Source organism: Coregonus lavaretus (genome assembly GCF_964263955.1).
Source record: "Coregonus lavaretus genome assembly, chromosome: 9".
Taxonomy (NCBI): domain Eukaryota; kingdom Metazoa; phylum Chordata; class Actinopteri; order Salmoniformes; family Salmonidae; genus Coregonus; species Coregonus lavaretus.
This window is the reverse complement of record NC_139996.1, coordinates 32,833,449-32,855,873: the sequence shown is the minus strand read 5'-3', so window position 1 is coordinate 32,855,873 and position 22,425 is coordinate 32,833,449. Positions and strand designations below refer to the sequence as shown.

At 42.3% G+C, this 22,425-nt stretch overlaps 1 protein-coding gene across 1 annotated transcript in view; it reads left to right on the top strand.

The window, feature by feature from the left end:
* The first annotated feature begins 985 nt into the window (after window positions 1-985).
* The window catches only part of LOC311134773 (enhancer of mRNA-decapping protein 4-like), a 62,969-nt gene continuing 41,529 nt past the window's right edge, over window positions 986-22,425 (top strand). Inside the window, exons 1-3 of the mRNA XM_084168553.1 lie at window positions 986-1,157; window positions 21,858-22,014; window positions 22,202-22,313. Of these exons, the coding sequence (XP_084024679.1) occupies window positions 1,070-1,157; window positions 21,858-22,014; window positions 22,202-22,313 (357 nt within the window). The 5' untranslated portion in view covers window positions 986-1,069. The remainder of the gene's footprint in view (window positions 1,158-21,857; window positions 22,015-22,201; window positions 22,314-22,425) is intronic.

Here is a 22,425-nt window from a genome sequence, read left to right as displayed (position 1 = left end):
TCGTTCGACATGGTGGGACATTTTTGTGTAGGTAAAATTAATTATGCGAGAAATGGCGGTGGAAACGCCTTTATACGCAAATACTGATATAATAACCATCATATCGAAGTAAACGCGATATGTTGTGTGGACCTCCCACTACGACTCGGGAAAGCATGCAGTTGATTAGGCTACAGATGAAATAAAAGTTATGATGAACTTCACAGGGTGGTGAATGTGGAAGGTGATGCACCATTTGAATAAATATCGATGGTCTTATTCTGGTGACATGATGGTCGATGCTTGGCTACCGTTTGACAAATACAAACAATATCGCACTTATCCATAATAATCTCATAATGTAGGTAGCCTACCGGCACTGTATCAGCGAGCTGTTGGATATAGCGCATGTGCCAAAACAAGAGTGGGCACATTTGCTATATAACGCAACAGTTTTTGTGACAAAACCATCTGTAGATTTGGAAATGCAATGGAAACCCATTTAACTTGTATTTTGCATTCGGTACATGGGAATTTAACGGCAAAAGTTAAATTGTATGTGCACCACGTCATCACGAACAGCCTTTTATTCGCAAAAAGTCCGTTTGATGGAAACATCTCTGGTGGGAAAATGCGCATATTGTTTTATGTAGATTTTTGAATATTCGCATGAAGATCTGTCGCAAATTGGATGGAAACCTAGCTACGGTTGGATAAATATTGTACATGCCATGCCACTAGTCTGGGTACCAGTCTGTTCAGATATCATTCCAGTCCTGTCATGCTAAACCATCTTTGGCATATGACACGGAGTACTAGGAGTTGAACGTGTTCGCTAAACAGACAGAAGGGTAGACAGGCTGCCATGCCACCTATGCTGCCAAAACTTGGGCTGGAATGTAGAGCAGACAGTATCCTAGGAACGATACAGCGCACTAGCTTTTGCTGGGGAGAGAAATGCATGAACACCCAGCGGAAGTTTAGACAGTTAGTGGCGTTGGGGAAAAGGAATTCAACACTGACAGCAAAGAACGAAAATATAAATAATTTTGCTCCCCTCTGACGACCCAGTTTCCGCCATCCCTTACCTATGGCTTCAAATTCAAACATAGATATAGAGGGTGCAACCCAGCATCTTCGTGATATATTAAAACTGGACCGACCCGGGAACAGCGTTGGTAAGTTTAATTGGAATGAAAAGCGCTTTTAGGCCGCATTGCAAGCTAATTCTACTAGCTACCTTTGTACAAAGTTCTAGTTAAGTAAGTTATCTAACGTTAGCTTGCTATCAAAAGTTATGGACGGACGCTGCGAATTGCGAGCTAGCTGAGTATGTTCACATTCGTTCCTAGCTAGTTAGCTAATGACTTGTGAAAATAGCTAATTTACAACTTGCGAACATATTAGCTAGTTAAGTTAGCTGACTACTAGTTAAGCTAACGTTAGCTAACTGACTAAGGTTGCTAGCGTATTAGTTAATTTAGCTTACTAACTACTTTAGTTAACTTAACGACGTTACGCTTGCCAAATGTACTATTACGTTAGCTAATGTTAGCTAGTTTAGTCCCCAAGTTGCACCACGGTTAGCTAACGCCTCGATCACACCGATAGGGTTTGGGATTTTGGTACACCAGAAGTACATTCATTTCCAATAGAACGGCTGCGTTTGCCTTGCAGTGTTGCAGTGAGTTCTGTGTGGTGAATACGTTGGATTTATTGAACGTATGCATCAAATTATATGCATAGATGGCTTGACGGAAATGGTAGTAGAAGGTGAAAGTTGAACTTTTGTTGCACACAGATCTAAATGATGCTGTGTACCATTTTGCGCCAAACACTGTTGGTGTGTTCGAGGCATACAGCCTGGATCACACAGACAGAAGTACATTCATTACCAAAGGAACGCTGCAGTTTGCCTTGTTCTCTTTCGTTTCTGTAAAGTCATCAGCATGCGAACTCGGCAAGTGAACCGAATGAGTGTGCTCACATACTCCCTTAAAAGACCTTCGCTTGAAAAACGAGAAAAAAGTGGCAGTAGTACTTTCTCCATATTGAGACGTCGTAGCCTTACTCAAAATAGTCAGAATTAATCTAAAGAAATCTCATTAATTTTTATGTTTTTGCAGAGGAGACCCTAGTCGTACAATTTTACATCTAACTAAGATGTTTGGTGCAGTAATTGTCAAGTATTTTTTTTGCATGAAAACTAGTTTTCTCGTTGAATGACAACACACTATATTGAAGAATCCCTACTGTTGACCAATCACAGACGAAGGTGCGTAGACTTTGGCTACTGACTTCGGCTTGCATCGCTAAAAATGTTGGGTGCACCAACAGCCGAAAAAACACTTGCCAAAACAAACAACGTAACAAAATGTCATCATAATATATGCACAAACTGTTTCGGATGGGAAGCATGTGGACGCCTTAACGGGTCGCCAAATTACCTATGGAAAATCCTTCCCCTTCACGTGATGTGTTTGAGATGCTTAATATGAAATGTTTAGTCACACCACACACTTACTGTACCCACAAGACCTGTCACTATAAAAGGCTGTGTGGCGTGACATACTGTCTTTTCTTCACTCTCATGTTGTGTTTTACATTACGAGATTGCTATCAATCCCCTTCGGATTTCTTAATTACAGAATTACGATTCTTCAACGACTCGGAAGTGCATAAGTAGTTAATTTTTATCTAATCTACTCCCCCTCTCTCGTTATTATGCCTGCCTTTACATGCTCACTGCTTTTTGCAGGCATTTCCATCCTTGTGTGTTAGCTAGCTAGTTAGCTTCGGGTATATCCCGTTACCTCAGAAGTTAGCTTGTAGCTAGCTAGTGAAGTTAGCCACACATAGCTACCAAGCTAATTAGTTTATACCTGTTATTGGCGCTTGTTGACCCAAGGTGCTGTACCGGTACCCGCTTGACTGCCACACCAACCCGTTGATACAGCATTACCACTCCTTCGTTTGGCTGTGATCACAGAGCTCAGCAGTGCTGTAGGCTACCGGTCCTTGCTTGACCAAGTCAACTAACGCAGAGACTGACAGTCCACGCTTGATTGTGCCAGTTTAGGCAGGAGTCTCGACCCTGAAGCACGACGGGTCGGAGCCAACTGTACGTTTTCTTGGAACACACTTCTCTGATGTGAAAATCCGTTCTTTGCACACTGACTCAGTGCTGTACACAGGATGTCGTTCCACCCATGTCAATAGTGTGTGAAACTATTCCCAGTCTCAGATGACCACACACTTTGCGTTCTTTGCTTGGGAGTTGAACATGCTCAAGCGGCTGCACAGGGTAGCAGCTCTTGCACTCACTGTCAGATATTCAAACCAAGAGCATTGAAATCTCGACTTGCACGCTTTGTGGGCGGAGCGACGATTGTCAGACCATGAGACATCCAGAAAATCGGTTTTCTCACAAACGTCTGTAGCACCCGAACGGTTTGGCCTTCAAAATATTATGACACCTATATAGAATTATGAGACTCTCACAAACACCATGGCGTTCTCAGTTTTGCTCTACGACCCCCACAAGCATCACGGGACTCGTCTGAAGTCGGTACTGCAGATCTGCCAACTTCTGTCTGTAGCGTCCGAACAGTTTGGGCTACAGACTAATATTACCCATCTATGGGAAGGTGAGTCTCTGACGAGCACATACGTAAAGTACCAGTCAAAAGTTTGGACACCTACTCATTCCAGGGTTTTTTCTTTATTTTGACTATTTTCTACATTGTAGAATAATAGTGACGACATCAAAGCTATGAAATAACACATATGGAATCATGTAGTAATCATAAAAGTGTTAAAGAAATCAAAATATATTTTAAATTTGAGATTCTTCAAATAGCCACCCTTTGCCTTGATTACAGCTTTGCACACTCTTGGCATTCTCTCAACCAGATTCACCTGGAATGCTTTTCCAACATTCTTGAAGGTGTTCCCACATGCTGAGCACTTGTTTGGCTGCTTTTCCTTCACTCTGCTGTCCGACTCATCCCAAACCATCTCAATTGGGTTGAGGTCTTGGGATTGTGGAGGCCAGGTCATCTGATGCGGCACTCCATCACTCTCCTTCTTGGTAAAATAGCCCTTACACAGCCTGGAGGTGTGTTGGGTCGTTGTCCTGTTGAAAAACAAATTATAGTCCCACTAAGCCCAAACCAGATGGGATGGCGTATCACTGCAGAATGCTGTGGTAGCCATGCTGGTTAAGTGTGCCTTGAATTCTAAATAAATCACAGACAGTGTCACCAGCAAAGCACCCCCACACCATAACACCTCCTCCTCCATGCTTTACGGAGGGTAATACACATGCGTAGATCATCCGTTCACCCACACCGCGTCTCACAAAGCCACGGCGGTTGGAACCAAAAATCTCCAATTTGGACTCCAGACCAAAGGACACATTTCCACCGGTCTAATGTCCATTGCTCGTGTTAATTGCCTGAGAAAAAAAAAGAAACCTGGCCCAAGCAAGTCTTGGCCCAAGCAAGTCTCTTCTTCTTATTGGTGTCCTTTAGTAGTGGTTTCTCTGCAGCAATTTGACCATGAAGGCCTGACTCACAGTCAACAGTTGATGTTGAGATGTGTCTGTTACTTGAACTCTGTGAAGCATTTATTTGGGCTGCAATTTCTGAGGCTGGTAACTCTAATGAACTTATCCTCTACAGCAGAGGTAACTCTGGGTCTTCCATTCCTGTGACGGTCCTCATGAGAGCCAGTTTCATCATAGCGCTTGATGGTTTTTGCGACTGCACTTGAAGAAACATTCAAAGTTCTTGAAATTTTCCGTATTGACTGACCTTGTCTTAAAGTAATGATGCACTGTTGTTTCTCTTTGCTTATTTGAGCTGTTCTTGCTGTAATATGGACTTGGTCTTTTACCAAATAGGGCTATCTTCTGTATACCCCCCTACCTTGTCACAACACAACTGATTGGCTCAAACAAATTAAGAAGGAAAGAAATTCCACAAATTAACTTTTTAAGAAGGCAAACCTGTTTAATTGAAATCCATTCCAGGTGACTACCTCATGAAGCTGGTTGAGAGAATGCCAAGTGTGTGCAAAGCTGTCATCAAGGCAAATATATTTTGATTTGTTTAACACTTTTTTTGGTTACTACATGATTCCATGTGTTATTTCATAGTTTTGATGTCTTCACTATTATTCTACAATGTAAATAATATTACAAATAAAGAAAAACCCTTGAATGAGTAGGTGTGTCCAAACTTGCGAATGGTAGTGTACATGTTGGTTGTTTTGCTCTAGGACAAACACAAGCCTCACAAAGACTCGTTTGAAGGTACCCCGGTACAAGTTAAACAAATTAATGGAAGTATACAGTTGAAGTCGGAAGTTTACATACACTTAGGTTGGAGTCATTAAAACTCGTTTTTCAACCACTCCACACATTTCTTGTTAACAAACTATAGTTTTGGCAAGTCGGTTAGGACATCTACTTTGTGCATGACAAAAGTAATTTTTCCAACAATTGTTTATAGACAGATTATTTCACTTATAATTCACTGTATCACAATTCCAGTGGGTCAGAAGTTTACATACACTAAGTTGACTGTGCCTTTAAACAGCTTGGAAAATTCCAGAAAATGGTGTCATGGCTTTAGAAGCTTCTGATAGGCTAATTGACATCATTTGAGTCAATTGGAGGCATACCTGTGGATGTATTTCAAGGCCTACCTTCAAACTCAGTGCCTCTGCTTGACATCATGGGAAAATCAAAAGAAATCAGCCAAGACCTCAGGAAAAAAAAATGTAGACCTCCACAAGTCTGGTTCATCCTTGGGAGCAATATCCAAACGCCTAAAGGTACCACGTTCATCTGTACAAACAATAGTACGCAAGTATGAACACCATGGGACCACGCAGCCGTCATACCGCTCAGGAAGGAGACGCGTTCTGTCTCCTAGAGATTAACGTACTTTGGTGCGAAAAGTGCAAATCAATCCCAGAACAACAGCAAAGGACCTTGTAAAGATGCTGGAGGAAACGGGTACAAAAGTATCTATATCCACAAAAAGACGTGTCCTATATCGACATAACCTGAAAGGCCGCTCAGCAAGGAAGAAGCCACTGCTCCAAAACCGCCATAAAAAAGCCAGACTACGGTTTGCAACTGCACATGGGGACAAAGATCGTACTTTTTGGAGAAATGTCCTCTGGACTGATGAAACAAAAATAGAACTGTTTGACCATAATGACCATCGATATGTTTGGAGGAAAAAAGGGGTAGCTTACAAGCTGAAGAACACCATCCCAACCATGAAGCAGGGGGGTGGCAGCATCATGCTGTGGGGGTGCTTGGCTGCAGGAGGGACTGGTGCACTTCACAAAATAGATGGCATCATGAGGAAGGAAAATTATGTGGATATATTGAAGCAACATCTCAAGACATCAGTCAGGAAGTTAAAGCTTGGTCGCAAATTGGTCTTCCAAATGGACAATGACCCCAAGCATACTTCCAAAGTTGTGGCAAAATGGCTTAAGGACAACAAAGTCAAGGTATTGGAGTGGCCATCACAAAGCCCTGACCTCAATCCTATAGAACATTTGTGGGCAGAACTGAAAAAGCGTGTGCGAGCAAGGAGGCCTACAAACCTGACTCAGTTACACCAGCTCTGTCAGGAGGAATGGGCCAAAATTCACCCAACTTATTGTGGGAAGCCTGTGGAAGGCTACCCGAAACGTTTGACCCAAGTTAAACAATTTAAAGGCAATGCTACCAAATACTAATTGAGTGTATGTAAACTTCTGACCCACTGGGAATGTGATGAAAGAAATAAAAGCTGAAATAAATCATTCTCTCTACTATTATTCTGACATGTCACATTCTTAAAATAAAGTGGTGATCCTAACTGACCCGAAGACAGGGAATTTTTACTAGGATTAAATGTCAGGAATTGTGAAACTGGGTTTAAATGTATTTGGCTAAGGTGTATGTAAACTTCCGACTTCAACTGTATATGGAAGTAGTTTAGTGCCTAAAGTAAGGGGTTAAATAGGTGCCTGCTCTTTTTCTCTGTCAGATATATTACAGACACTTCACAACAAACTTCCTTTTGATTTCTCTATGGGCTAATAGCAGTAAGGCCGAACAGGGGTGTCAAACTCATTCCATGGAGGAAACTCATTCCTAGTGTCTGCAGGTTTTTATTTTTTCCTTTCAATTAAGTCCTAGACAACCAGGTGTGGGGAGTGTCTTACTAATAAGTGGCCTTCATTCATCAATCAAGTACAAGGGAGGAGCGAAAACCGGCAGACATTCGGCCCTCCATGGAATGAGTTTGGCACGTGCTCTGGAGGGTTAATCATAGCGGCATTTCACCTGCCTCCCCACTCCTCACAGGATAGTCATGAGTTGCATACACTTTGCCTGCATACAGAACAGCTTTTTGTGTGTAATGGAGGGGAGCAGAGACTGGCACATTTGGATTACCAATGCAGTGTCAAAATCATACGCTGTAGCAGGTAGATCAACTCCAGACAGCGTGGTAGCACAATTGTTCATGGGTATGGCCACTTCATGGGCCCTTTTCAGAGGGGCCTCCCTAGACACTCTCTGTGCTGCTGCAATTTGGGCAACGCCCATGACTTTCATGAGGTACTACAGAATCTATGTTATGTCCACACCATCACTGTGGTTCTGGACACGGCATGCTCGCTCAACCCAGATAAGTGAGCGTACCGTCAACCTTGTACATTCATACATTGGCCCTTCTGTAGCTCAGTTGGTAGAGCATGGCGCTTGCAACGCAAGGGTTGTGGGTTCGTTTCCCACGGGGGGCCAGTATGAGAAATGTATGCATTCACTAATTGTAAGTCGCTCTGGATAAGAGTGTCTGCTAAATGACTAAAATGTCAACTGGATCACTAAAAAAATACTTATCAACCATCAGTGAGATGGCTGTTCTTTACAGAGGCCTTCCACTCTTGGTGCTGTTGCACCCAACTAAAGAATCATGTAAGTTCTAGCTTTCAGCTTGCGTGTGTATACGGTTGTATACCACAGTTGAAATTATGTGTTACCCTGTTGGGTAATTATATTCTGTTGCATCCTGTGGTGGATACAATCAATGTCCCAGGGACTCATCTGGACAAAGTTAAGTGGTGTTATCCCACTCTGTTGTCCGAACGACCTCTTTGGTACAGGCTCTCCCATAGGTTGTTTGGCAACCCATTACGAAAACGAAAGAACATTGGTTTACAGATATAACCTTTGTTCTCTGAGTAGATAACGAGTCACCAAGCTTTCATGTCGTTCCTCCACCTCCGTGGGGTTCAAGTGAAGTAATAGACAGTATGTCACGCCCCACCACCTTTTTATAGTGACTAGTCACGTGGGTACAGTAAGGGTGTGGCATGACTGTAAACACCTTTTGATATTAAGCATCTCAATCACATCGCGTGAAGGGGAAGGAGTTCCTGTAGGTCGACTGGCGAGCCGTTACTCTAATCAGAGGACCAAGGTTACATCCGTAACCCAACGTTCTGTGTGCTGCATATGTTGGATAAATCAAATTGTATGCGTGGACTTGACAGAAATAGTAGCAAAAGGTGAATGTTAAACTTTTGTTGCACACATATGCAGTACAAATGTTGGTTTACATAATGAATAAACTGTCATTTCAGAATTTATTATGCAGCATTGATACAGTGACTCTGTCGGTCTGATCGAGGCATAACTTTAGCAGAACGTGCCGTCCCTATCATGCCAATTAACTTTAGCGAATTAATGTTAGCTAGCTAGTAAAACATTAAGTAATTGATGTTGGCTAGCTAACTTGGCTAACTAACGTTACTAGACTAGCTACAGGTTAGATGTTTGCTTGCTTGCTTGCTTGGTAGTTTGCAACGTTATCAAACTAGCTGTACGTTTACGTAGCTAGTTAGCTATAGACGGCGCTAGTTAGGTAAGTTGGCTAACGTTACTATTTTAAAGTGCGCAACAGCTACCTAACACATCGGTTTTAATTAATATAAATAAGTAGCTAGCTAACTACCTAGCTAAATAACTAGGCAGCAGGTAGCCCAAAAATGGACTAAATGTAGGCTGGTTAAACCCGTTTTTAGGTGATTTTCTGGTATATCATCAACATAAATAAATCATAACACGTTTTGGGATAATTTGGCAGCTAGCTACATTTTGAAGTGTTGCATTTGTATTCAAGTGGGTCGCTCGCCAACGCGGTAAGTGTAATGCAACATATTTTTTTTGTTAATCACTTCCATCTATATCACGCTGAAATCAATAGAACGGGGCAGATGTTTGGGGTGTAGCGCTGTTTAAACTAACACTATTCAAAGGCCACAAGGAAACTTGGAATAACCTATACGTTGTTGGTTTATGAGAACTTGTAGAAGGCTTGTATCTATATTTTGGAATGTTGATAAGGGAAAATTCCACTTTGTTAGTTCACTTAAACAAATCATGACGCGGCATAGGAATTCAACAGTGACTATGGTTGGCTGCTATTTAAGTGATAGTTTGACTGTCAATTCCACGTATTGATTTGTGTGGCCTGCGACTTTTATAGAGAGACTGCCCCCCAAAAAATGTGGGCAATTCCTGGCCAATCCTGCACATTATGGCGCGTGTGACAAAATCAATAGATCAAATAAAAATGTTGAATCCAATTTTATTTATCACATGCTTCGTAAGCAACCGGTGTGGACTAACAGTGAAATGCTTACTTACGGGCCCTTCCCAACAATTCAGAGAGAAAGAACATCGAGAAATAATAGAGAAGACTGAATAATAATGAAAGTAATAATATACTCAGCAAAAAAAATAAACGATCCTGTCTTTCAAAGATAATTAGTAAAAATCCAAATAACTTCATAGATCTTCAATTAATGAACATGCACCTGTGGAACGGTCGTTAAGACACTAACAGCTTACAGATGGTAGACAATTAAGGTCACAGTTATGAAAACTTATGACACTAAAGAGGCCTTTCTACTGACTCTGAAAAACACCAAAAGAAAGATGCCCAGGGTCCCTGCTCATCTGCGTGAACGTGCCTTAGGCATGCTGCAAGGAGGCATGAGGACTGCAGATGTGGCCAGGGCAATAAATTGCAATGTACTGTGAGACGCCTAAGACAGCGCTGATCGTCCTCGCAGTGGCAAACCACGTGTAACAACACCTGCACAGGATCGGTACATCCGAACATCACACCTGCAAGACAGGTACAGGATGGCAACAACAACTGCCCGAGTTACACCAGGAACGCATAATCCCTCCATCAGTGCTCAGACTGTCCTCAATAGGCTGATAGAGGCTGGACTGAGGGCTTGTAGGCTTGTTGTAAGGCAGGTCCTCACCAGACATCACCGGCAACAACGTTGCCTATGGGCACAAACCCACCGTCGCTGGACCAGACAGGACTGGCAAAAAGTGCTCTTCACTGACGAGTCGCAGTTTTGTCTCACCAGTGACATCGTCGAAGGAATGAGCGCTACACCGAGGCCTGTACTCTGGAGCGGGATCGATTTGGTGGAGGGACCGTTATGGTCTGGGGCGGTGTGTCACAGCATCATCGGATTGAGCTTGTTGTCATTACAGCCAATCTCAACGCTGTGCGTTACAGGGAAGACATCCTCCTCCCTCATGTGGTACCCTTCCTGCAGGCTCATCCTGACATTACCCTCCAGCATGACAATGCCACCAGCCATACTGCTCGTTCTGTGCGTGATTTCCTGCAAGACAGGAATGTCAGTGTTCTGCCATGGCCAGCGAAGAGCCCGGATCTCAATCCCATTGAGCACGTCTGGGACCTGTTGGATCGGAGGGTGAAGGCTAGGGCCATTCCCCCCCCAGAAATGTCCGGGAACTTGCAAGTGCCTTGGTGGAAGAGTGGGGTAACATCTCACATCAAGAACTGGCAAATCTGGTGCAGTCCATGAGGAGGAGATGCACTGCAGTACTTAATGCAGCTGGTGGCCACACCAGATACTGACTGTTACTTTTGATTTTGACCCCCCCTTTGTTCAAGGACACATTATTCAATTTCTGTTAGTCACATGTCTGTGGAACTTGTTCAGTTTATGTCTGTTGTTGAATCTTGTTATGTTCATACAAATATTTACACATGTTAAGTTTGCTGAAAATAAACGCTGTTGACAGTGAGAGGACGTTTCTTTTTTTGCTGAGTTTAGATACATAATGAGTAACACAATTGAGGAAGATATGTACGTATAACTAGGAATAAAGTGACAGATGGTAAACAGTAGCAGCAGCGTATGTTATGAGTCAGTTGGTGTGAAAAGGGCTTGGGGGTAGAAGCTGTTCAGGGTCCTGTTGGGATTATATATTTTTATACTAACATCACCAATCTGAGGTAAAAAGGATGTGTAATTCCACTCAATTCTATGGGGTGAAAAATACAAGCTTGTGTAAGATAGTAACACAAACTGTCGACATTAGGGTAACTGGCGCAATATACGATTTTAATATGGTAAAGTAATTCAACATGACAATTTAAGATAATAATAATAATAATAATAATATGCCATTTAGCAGACGCTTTTATCCAAAGCGACTTACAGTCGTGCGTGCATAAATTTTTGTGATAGTATACACTGAGTATACCAAACTTTAGGAACACCTTCCTAATATTGAGTTGCACCCCCCCCAACAAACAATTGACACTGAGAGAATAAAAAATAAAACCTGCAGTAAACAAATCTGTTTTCACTAAATGTCAATGTGGTCGTCAAAATGCATAATATATTTGAAAACATTGTGGCAGGTACCCATGTCTAAAAATCCCAATACTTCATGTTATGATATTTATGCGATATGAGCCCAAATGTAAAGCAAGTGCCGTTAACATGCTGACCAAACGGCTCCCCATGTTGATTTTGGGGCTGACCCCATTTAGTCGTCTGGTCGATTGTTTGGTTGATAGACTGCAGTCGCAAATTATAATTTTTCATGGTGCACAAGACACCGGTCTGATTCGCGCCTATCTCAGTGGACTAATCCATTGCGGAGGCCACAGGAGGGCACAGTCCAGCACTCTAAGACATGTGCCACTTAAATTGTATTTCTTTATATTATGTAAGAGTAATGGGGCTACACCCATAAATGTTATTTTATAACAAATGCGCTTTCTCCCGCGTTGGATAGCGGTCGCTGTCTGCGGTTCTGAAACATAATCTTCAGTGCACTGTTGAATTGGCGCCTTTCCCAAGATGTTGCTATGTGCATAATAGCAAAGTTAACCAGCTGCAAAATGTTGGATAAATCAATTTCACAAATTCAGCTGTTTTTAATCTTTGCTATGCTGCAATAAAGGCTTTACAATTGTTTTATTTCCTTAGAACACTGGTATTACTTAATTATTTAGTGTTTACACTGTTCTAAACGGGTAGAAAATTAAATTGTAGTCTAACAGCACCTGTTTGTCACATAGTATGCATGCAGCTCTCGCTCCTATACCATCCTTTTTCTTGACCACCACCTTATTGTTATGATGATCATTATATTTATAAGTAATGTCATTATCATTGGTAGACTTCGTATGGTAGTAACTTTGTATAATCACCATTGAGCTGTAGGCCTAAGAGCGCATCCTTTTTAGTCTTAATGCCATAACGTACTTAGGCCTATATTTCAATTTATTAACTGGGTGGTTTGAGCCCTGAATGCTGATTGTCTGAAAGCCTTGGGATATCAGACCGTATAGGATTCCAAGATGGCATAGCAGTGTGGTCGTGTTTTCTGTCGTGTCCTCGTGTAAATAGCCAGTTTTTTGTTTTTTTGTCTATTTTGTATGTATTTCTCAATTTTACTTTTTTACTTTTCAGTCTTTAACTAAATATGCTTTCCTGCAACCCGCCTCACCCAACGTGGAAAGGATCTATTATTTCTTTATAACTTTTATCAAGAACCTTAAGCTGAAACTAGTCTAGCTGCAACCGAATGGCTGTTGTAGCCAGCTAGCTAGCTACTTGCTATTAGCCACCGTTAGTGATCTAAACCATTGTCCGTGGCCTGCACTACCCACCAGCCAGCTCTAGCTATCGACCCAGAGCATATCGGATTTTCTGCCGGAATCACTGGACCCTAACGCCGGATCATCGCAACTAGCTAGCGGCAACCGAATGGCTGTTGTCGTTGGCTAATTACCATTGCCCCTTAGCAAGCACCAGTTAGCCTTGAGCTAGCCTCGAGCCAGGCCCATCTCCCGGCTATCTACCTCTCTGTCAACCGGACGGGACCTCCTAGTGTTGACACGGAGCCCCACCGATCCAACACGACTGGTCTGCAGACGAAATCGTCTGATGTGGTTTTCAACAGGCTTCCCGTTCCAACGTCGACCACGAAGATCCATCTGCTAGCCCCGGCCCGCTAGCACACGCAAGCTGTGCCTCTTGCTCGCCAGTGTTGTAGCAGCCCCCAAACTACCTCCGAACTCTCCTATTGCTGTTCACTGGACCTTATGATAACTCAGCTATACAGCTGATGCCTGCTGGACTGTTCCTTTATACGGTACCGCATCCTGTTTATGTTTCGCCTCTTACCAACTGTTGTCTTAGCTCTCTCGAATAACACCTGTGATTACTTTATGCCTCTCTCCCATGTCAATATGCCTTGCTTATTGCTGTTTCGGTTATTTCTTATTGTACTATTTCACTGTAGAGCCCTCAGTCCAGCTCAACCTGTCTTAGATAGCTCCTTTGTCCCACCCCCCATACACGCGGAGACCGACTCAATCGGTGCCTCCAGTGACGCTATCTCTTTCATTGTTACCCAACGCTTAGGTTTACCTCCACTGTACTCATATCCTTGTCTGTACATAATGCCCTGAATCTATTCTACAACGGCCGGAAATCTGCCCCTTTTATTCTCTGTACCCAACGCACTAGAAGATCAGTTCTTAAAGCCTTTAGCCGTATCCTTATTCTACTCCTCCTCTGTTCCTCTGGTGATGTAGAGGTTAACCCAGGCCCTGTAGCCCCCAGTATTACTCCTACTCACCAGACGTTATCATTTGTTGACTTCTGTAACCGTAAAAGCCTTGGTTTCTTGCACGTTAACATCAGAAGCCTCCTCCCTAAGTTGTAGTTATTCACTGCGTTAGCACACTCTACAACCCTGATGTTCTAGCAGTGTCTGAATCCTGGCTTAGGAAGGCCAGCAAAAATTCTGAAATTTCCATGCCCAACTACAACATTTTCCGTCTAGATAGAACTGCCAAAGGGGGTGGGGTTGCAATCTACTGTAGAGATAGTGCTCTGCAGGCTATCATACTATCCAGGTCTGTGCCCAAACAGTTTGAACTTCTACTTCTAAAAATCCACCTTTCCAGAAATAAGTCTCTCACTGTTGCCGCTTGCTACAGCACCTCCTCCCAACTGCCCACTACACTGAGGCTAGGAAACACTGTCACCACCGATAAATCTATAATAATCGAGAATTTCAACAAGCATTTTGCTACGGCTGGCCATGCTTTCCACCTGGCTACCACTACCCCGGCCACCAGCTCTGCACCCTCCGCTGCAACTTGTCCATGCACCCCCCGCTTCTCCTTTACACAAATTCAGACAGCTTATGTTCTGAAAGAGCTGAAAAATCTGGACCCCTATTAAATCAGCTGGACTAGACAATCTGGACCCTTTCTTTCTAAAATTAGCCGCCAAAATTGTCGCAACCCCTATTACTAGCCTGTTCAACCTCTCTTTCTTAACGTCTGAGATCCCCAGAGATTGGAAAGCTGCCGCGGTCATCCCCCTCTTCAAAGGGGGTGACACTCTAGTTCCAAACTCTTACAGACCTATATCCATCCTGCCCTGCCTTTCGAAAGTATTTAAAAGCCAAGTTAACAAACAGATCACCGACCATTTCGAATCCCACCGTACCTTTTCCGCTATGCAATCCGGTTTCCGAGCTGGTCATGAGTGCACCTCAGCCACGCTCAAGGTCCTAAACGATATTATAACCGTGATCGATAAAAGACTGCACTGCGCAGCCGTCTTCATCGACCTGGCCAAGGCTTTCGACTCTGTCAACCACTGCATTCTTATTGGCAGACTAAATAGCCTTGGTTTCTCAAATGACTGCCTCGCCTGGTTCACCAACTACTTCTCAGAGTTCAATGTGTCAAATCGGAGGGCCTGTTGTCTGGACCTCTGGCAGTCTCTATGGGGGTGCCACAGGGTTCAATTCTCGGGCCGACTATTCTCTGTGTATATCAATGATGTCGCTCTTGCTGCTGGTGACGCTTGGATCCACCTCTATGCGGACGACACCATTTTGTAAACATCTAGCCCTTCATTGGACACTGTGTTAACAAACCTCCAAACGAGCGTCAACGCCATACAACACTCCTTCCGTAGCCTCCAACTGCTCTTAAACACTAGTCAAACTAAATGCATGCTTTTCAATCGAACGCTGCTTGCACCCGCCCACCCGACTAGAATCACTACTCTCGGCGGGTCTGACCTAGAGTATGTGGACAACTACAAATACCTAGGTGTCTGGTTAGACTGTAAACTCTCCTTCCAGACTCACATTAAGCATCTCCAATCAAAAGTTAGATCTATAATCAGCTTCCTATTTCGCAACAAAGCCTCCTTCACTCATGCTGCCAAACATGCCCTCGTAAAACTGGCTATCCTACCGATCCTTGACTTCGGCGATGTCATTTACAAAATAGCCTCCAACACTCTACTCAGAAAATTGGATATATAGTCTATCACAGTGCCATCCGTTTTGTCACCAAAGGCCCATATACTACTCACCATTGTGACCTGTACGCTCTTGTTGGCTGGCCCTCACTACATATTCGTCGCCAAACCCACTGGCTCCAGGTCATCTATAAATCACTGCTAGGCAAATCCCCGCCTTATCTTAGCTCACTGGTCACCATAGCAACACCCACCCGTAGTCTGCGCTCCAGCAGGTATATCTCACTGGTCATCCCCAAAGCCAACACCTCCTTTGGCCGCCATTCCTTCCAGTTCTCTGCTGCCAATGACTGGAACGAACTGCAAAAATCTCTGAAGCTGGAGACTTATCTCCCTCACTAACTTTAAGCATCAGTTGTCAGAGCAGTTTACCGATCACTGCACCTGTACACAGCAATTCTGAAATTAGCCCACCCAACTACCTCATCCCCATATTGTTATTTATTTTGCTAATTTGCACCCCAGTATCTCTATTTGCACAACATCTTTTGCACATCTATCATTCCAGTGTTAATACGAAATTGTAACTATTTTGCACTATTTGCCTATTTATTGCCTTACCTCCATAATTTACTACATTTGCACACACTGTATATAGATCTTCTATTGTGTTTTTTACTTTGTTTTGTTTATCCCATATGTAACTGTGTGTTGATTTTATCGCACTGCTTTGCTTTATCTTGGCCAGGTCGCAGTTGTAAATGAGAACTTGTTCTCAACTGGCTTACCTGGTTAAATAAAGGTGAAATAAAATAAAAACTATTTTTTATTTTTACTGTTCTAATTATGTTGGTAACCACTTTATAATAGCAATAAGGCTCCTCTGGGGTTTGTGGTATATGACCAATATACCACGGCTAAGGGCTGTGTCCAGGCACTCTGCGTTGCGTCGTGTTGTGCCAAAGAACAGCCCTTAGCCGTGGTATATTGGCCATATACCACGCCCCCCTCAGGCCTTATTGCTTAAATATAGTCTACTGTATCAATCCTCCTTTCATGTCATCACACAGCATACGAGTCATTCATGCTTTGAAATGCAATCAAGCATTTTAGTTTTAAATGAAATAAAGGGAGCTTTGAATAATTAGCCTAAACAATCATTTAACCGCAATTCACAAATGCATGCAACTGTTTTTAGTCTTTGCTGTAATAAAGGCTTCGTATACAGTATATATATTTATTTCGTTTGAACAGACTCTGGTAGACTTATAATTGATTTAGTGTTTACGCTGTTCCAAATATTAATACATTATATTGTCGTCTAACAGCACCTGTTTGGCACATACAGGCCTAATATTCACGCAGCGCTTGCTGCTATACCCTCCTTTTTCTTGATCTCCAGTAGTTTCTACAACCAAGTCAAATGTCTTCCACACATCTAACTTCCCTTTTCCCTCCTGCGCAACCAGTAAACGTTCCCCCATTTCAAGTTTCTTTTTCATGTCCTCTGCACCTATTTTGCTGTCGTGTGTTTGGAGTTTGTTATAACCAATTTATTGATATGATTGATAGGCTATAGGTCCGGCCCTATTGGTCAAGTGCATGTGATGCATACATTTGTCACGTATAGAGAGCAAGGGTTGAGGGAATAGGGAATGTTTTTCTTAAACAAATGAGGGATTTTGATATCAGAACTTTGCAGTCAGAGAAACCATTAACAAACTAAATGGCTGTAATTATGTTGCAGCTCCAGCACGGACAGTGCGATAAACACTTGCTGTGCTATGGTCCCTGGTCGCTGCAGCAGGGAGGAGAGACAACGTGCGGCAGTCACACAGGCACTCGCTGTAATTTGTTTTTAATACAGCGTGGCCATTGGGCTCCCTCTTGAGTCATTTGGCTGTCTTAATTATTTAATCAAACAGTGCGCTTAAAGCATCAGACAAGCTCCATGCATATAGTTGATTTTATTCAAACGCATGGAAGAACATATTGAAAAATACATGTTTTAAAATATCCAACAATCGATTGGGCGAAAGAACCAATGACTCTAGGTCGACAAATATGTTTTTGTTGTTGACAGGGACAGGCCTATTTGATTTTGTCTATCCTCACCAGACATGTTCTAAACCAACTGTGAAACAACTATATTAATTTGGGCACAGGTTGAAACACACAAACATTCATGGACATTGCTAGCTAATTTGTCCTGGGAGATACACATTTTACCTGAAATGCATATGGTCCTTTTTTGGCTCGATCTTTGTAGAATTTTGACCCATTTTGAGTCATACAAAATTGTGTGCTCTCTACTCTAACAATTAATCCGCAGATAAAATGGGAAACCTATATAGTTTTTTTCTTTGATTAATCTCTCCTCGTTCATTTTATATGGCGGTTTGCAACCAACTTTTAAGGTGCATTACCGCCACTAACTGGACTGGAGTTTGGACCAATTTCATCTTTCAAACACCGTTGTGGGTTAAGATGCTCGTAAAAACCATGGGAGAGGCGGGACTTGCAGGGCATCAAGTGTCTAAAATAGAATTAAGTTCTATTTTAGTGCCCGGTTACGCAGACACCCGTGAGCAGTTTGGATGAAATGATTTGAATAACGTGTGTAAATGTCATGTTAGAACGTTCAAATATGTGGGACAGCCCTTTTTGTGAAACCTGCAAAATCACTGTGTTCGTATTTGCTCTTTGCGATGGGTTTTCCTCAACTTATCAGAGTAAGATCGATGTGACATTTTGACTGAAATATAAGGTTAACAAAAAAATTCCTTCGCTTCTGTCATTTACATGTTTCCATCCAACCTTTTTATGCGAGTAAAGTACGTCAGATAAAAATGGAATGACAGGCATGGAAACAAACATTTTCGGGAAACTTTCGAAATGTCGACAAAACAACAAAATACACTACACAAGGTGGTGTCTTTTTGTCGGTAAAAAGCGAGGATTGTTGGTGGAAATGCTTTTATGTGCAAATATTGATATCATAACCATCATATCGATGATGTGCGGTCAATCAATCAATCAAATTGTATTTATAAAGCCCTTTTTACATCGGCAGATGTCACAAAGTGCTAGACAGAAACCCAGCCTAAAACACCAAACATTGCAGATGTAGAAGCACGGTGGCTAGGAAAAACTCACTAGAAAGGCAGAAACCTAGGACAAAACCTAGAGAGGAACCAGGCTCTGAGGGGTGTGCCGGGTGGAGATTATAACAGTACATGGCCATTTAAGGACAGAATTTTATCCAAGATTTTCAAACGTTCATAGATGACCAGCAGGGTCAAATAATAATCACAGTGGTTGTAGAGGTTGCAACAGGTCAGTACATCAGGAGTAAATGTCACTTGGCTTTTCATAGCCGGGCAGTTAGAGGTTGAGAGAGAGAGTTGAAAACAGCAGGTCTGGGACAAGGTAGCACGTCCGGTGAACAGGTCAGGGTTTCATAGCCACAGGCAGAAGAGTGAAAACTGGAGCAGCAGCACGACCAGGTGGACTGGGGACAGCAAGCAGTCATCAGGCCAGGTAGTCCTGAGGCATGGTCCTAGGGCTCAGGTCCGCCAGGATGGGAGGGAGAGAGAGAGAATTAGTGGGAACGTACTTAGTCACACAGGACACCGGATAAGACAGGAGAATCACACCAGATATAACACCAGATCCCACTACGACTTGTCGGGAAAGCATGCATTTTATTAGGCTACAGAGGGAATAAGTTATGATGAACTTGTGGTGAAAGTGCAAGGTGATGAGCTTGATGCTCCTTTACAATAAATATCACAAGGGTCTTATTCTGGTGACATGATAATCGATGCTTGGCTGCCGTTTGACAAATACAAATCTTCATCTTTTGTCCATAATAATAATTTCATCATGTAGGCTGTACGCAATACCAGAGTGGGCACACTCTCTATATAACGCAAATGTTTGGTGAGAAAACCATCAGTGTTGAAAATGTGATGGAAACCCATTTTACTTGTTTCTTTGGGGGGGTGTATTTAACCGCAAAAATTATTTTTATGTGTACTACGTCATCACGCACAATAAGTCAATCTGGTGGGAAAATGTACATATTGTTTTTATGCAGTGTTTCTATATGCACATAAATCTGTTGCCAATTGGATGGAAACCTAGCTAGAGACACAAAATAACAGCATGTTACAAAGTAGAGCTTCGTAGCTACGTTTTGATGTATGGATTTTCAGTGATGGGTCCAAATTCACGTTTCGCCACCTCCATTTCTATGACGAGTGCTAGCTTGCTAGCTGTGTGGGAGTGCCTGACGCTGTTCGCTGAGGCAACGAGCTGGGCTAGAGGCAGCGCTGTGCGGCATTGGCTGTATTGTGTCAGCTGCTAATTTTGTGATGGTTTTATTCTTTCAAGTAAAAACCACCAGAATTCAGTGGCTACAGCTCTACAATCGAGAAAAACATTAGCTAAATATTAGTGAATTGAAAATGTGTCCCATCTATCTTTCTGTGCAGCTGGCTAGCAGGCGGCTCACTTTCTCTTCTGTGCCTAGGCTAATTATTTTCTGCAGTTTATCCTCCCATCACCAGAGTAACTCATCAACACTAAAAATAACATTACAATGTAATCCAACTTGGGTGTAGGCCTACCTTTAGAAGTAAGGTATGTTATTAGACTAGTCGCAATCTGTGCTACAGTTCAGACTTAGTGAGAATGGATGCAGAGAATGTGTGTGTGTGTGTGTGTGTTGGTGTGGGTGCTGTGTGTGAGGGTGTGGTGTGTTTGAGTTAAGTATCTAATTTGCATAAAGTAGTATAAAAGGTTGTATTCTAATTTCATAAATTTTTCAAATTGTTAATATGTCCACCATACCTTAAATTATTGGTCTTTAAATTACTGTAATTATGTATTCCATACTGCCTAATTTGCATAATATAGCATTTTTTATGTAATATTTACTTTTTACCATCCTATCATGAGATATTGGACAAAATATGTTGAATTTAAGGATCCAGACAGGCCATTTGGTGCCATTATTGACTAGGGATTAACATTGACCTGTCTGCGACCTTTTTCCGATAACTTCAAAATAAGTTATTTTACATTTTAGTCATTTAGCAGACGCTCTTATCCATAGCGACTTACAGTTAGTGAGTGCATACATAATTTTTTTTTCATACTGGCCCCCTTGGGAATCGAAACCACAACCCTGGCGTTGCAAGCGCCATGCTCTACCAACTGAGCTACACGGGGAGTTATCGCATCAATGGGAAGTCCTATCCTTGTGAAATTGTTCTGTGTTCCTGAGATGCTTCTCTATAACATGGAATACAAAGTATAACACGAGAACCAAAGTTTCATTTTGTCCCCTAACACCCCACCTAACAGTACTCCTTATAGTCCAAGGACTTTACATGTTCTGTTGAAAGGCGAATTGGCTTTGGAAGCCAAAACAGCCAAATACTCCAACTAAATGAGAATCGATACTCAATTGCGGTACTGTTCTAGAAACATAAATCCCTCTACTTTCATATTACAAAATAATTTCACAAATGCAAAATACACCCTTACTGTTTTAACCGGATTTAACATAGTTGCAGCTGACAGTATTTTTCAGTGACTGCACGTTTGTGGTATAAGTCTTGCGTTTACACACAGGTGTTCGGAGACGCACAGCTAATTAGCACAGGTAGTCCACTCTGTCTTCCATCTGTTTTCCTTAAACAAGCACTGTAACATGGAAATATGGCCATGTGGGAACCCTAACCCTATAAAGGTATCAATTTAACCTTTTTTTGTTTTTTATAAATTATGTCTGTGATATGAAAGGTCCTTATGCTTCCAAAACCATACCGCAAGCGATGTGTGTTAATGTTCAGACAGAGCACCGGGGCTCCTAACAAAACTCCCCTGTACAGAAAACGCCTTTTCCAATGACTTTTTTTGTGTAATGTAATGGAACTGAGAGTCATCAAGGTCTAAGCAGCAGGTACCAAATCATAAGGCATGAGGTTGCCTGGGTTCTTTGGAGGCAATGAAACATCAGTCCTTGAGGCTCAGTATAAGAATTGGGTTTCTGGTAGCATGTAAAATGATACGAGGAACATTATCATCCCCTTTCGGCTTTCCCCCTAAAAATGTTGCTTGGCAACAGGGTTAGCTACTTATCATAATCTTTGGTGATATCCAAAGATAGGGGTCTTTGTTACTCAGAGGTGTTTGTGTTTCCGTAGACGCATCTCCAAGTGAGAACCAAAGCACAACATCTTTCAATGGCGAATTGAATGGACTTCTGGGAGCAGACTTTATAGGAGCTGGCGACAGGTCAACCATGGCTGAATCCACAGGCCCTAATTCAGAGAACATGAACACCCAAGACTGTCAGATCATGTAAGTTATAAAGTTACCTCTTCTTTATTTTTCTCTGCCTGCATAGAGATTTCTCTGATACAGAAATGCACATTTCAGTATTCTGTGAAAACCCTTTGGGTTGATTGAATGTTGAAACCCATGTTCAAGGTAGATCTCTTTATGAGATCAAGTATCCAGTTAACATTGTATTTGGTTTCTTCACCAGCTGCCTCTCTGGGGATGATGGCTCCACTTGCATTCCCATCACATCCAACAATGTTGAAATTGTGGCCAGTCGAGACTCAAGCATTGACAGCAAAGCCCGTGGCAGCAACAAGGTAAGACTTAGAGGATTAAAGGCCCAGTGCAGTCTCAATTTTATTTTCCTGTGTTTTGTATCATATTTGTACAATAGCTGATAAAACAAACAGTGTAAAAGTGTTATTTCCT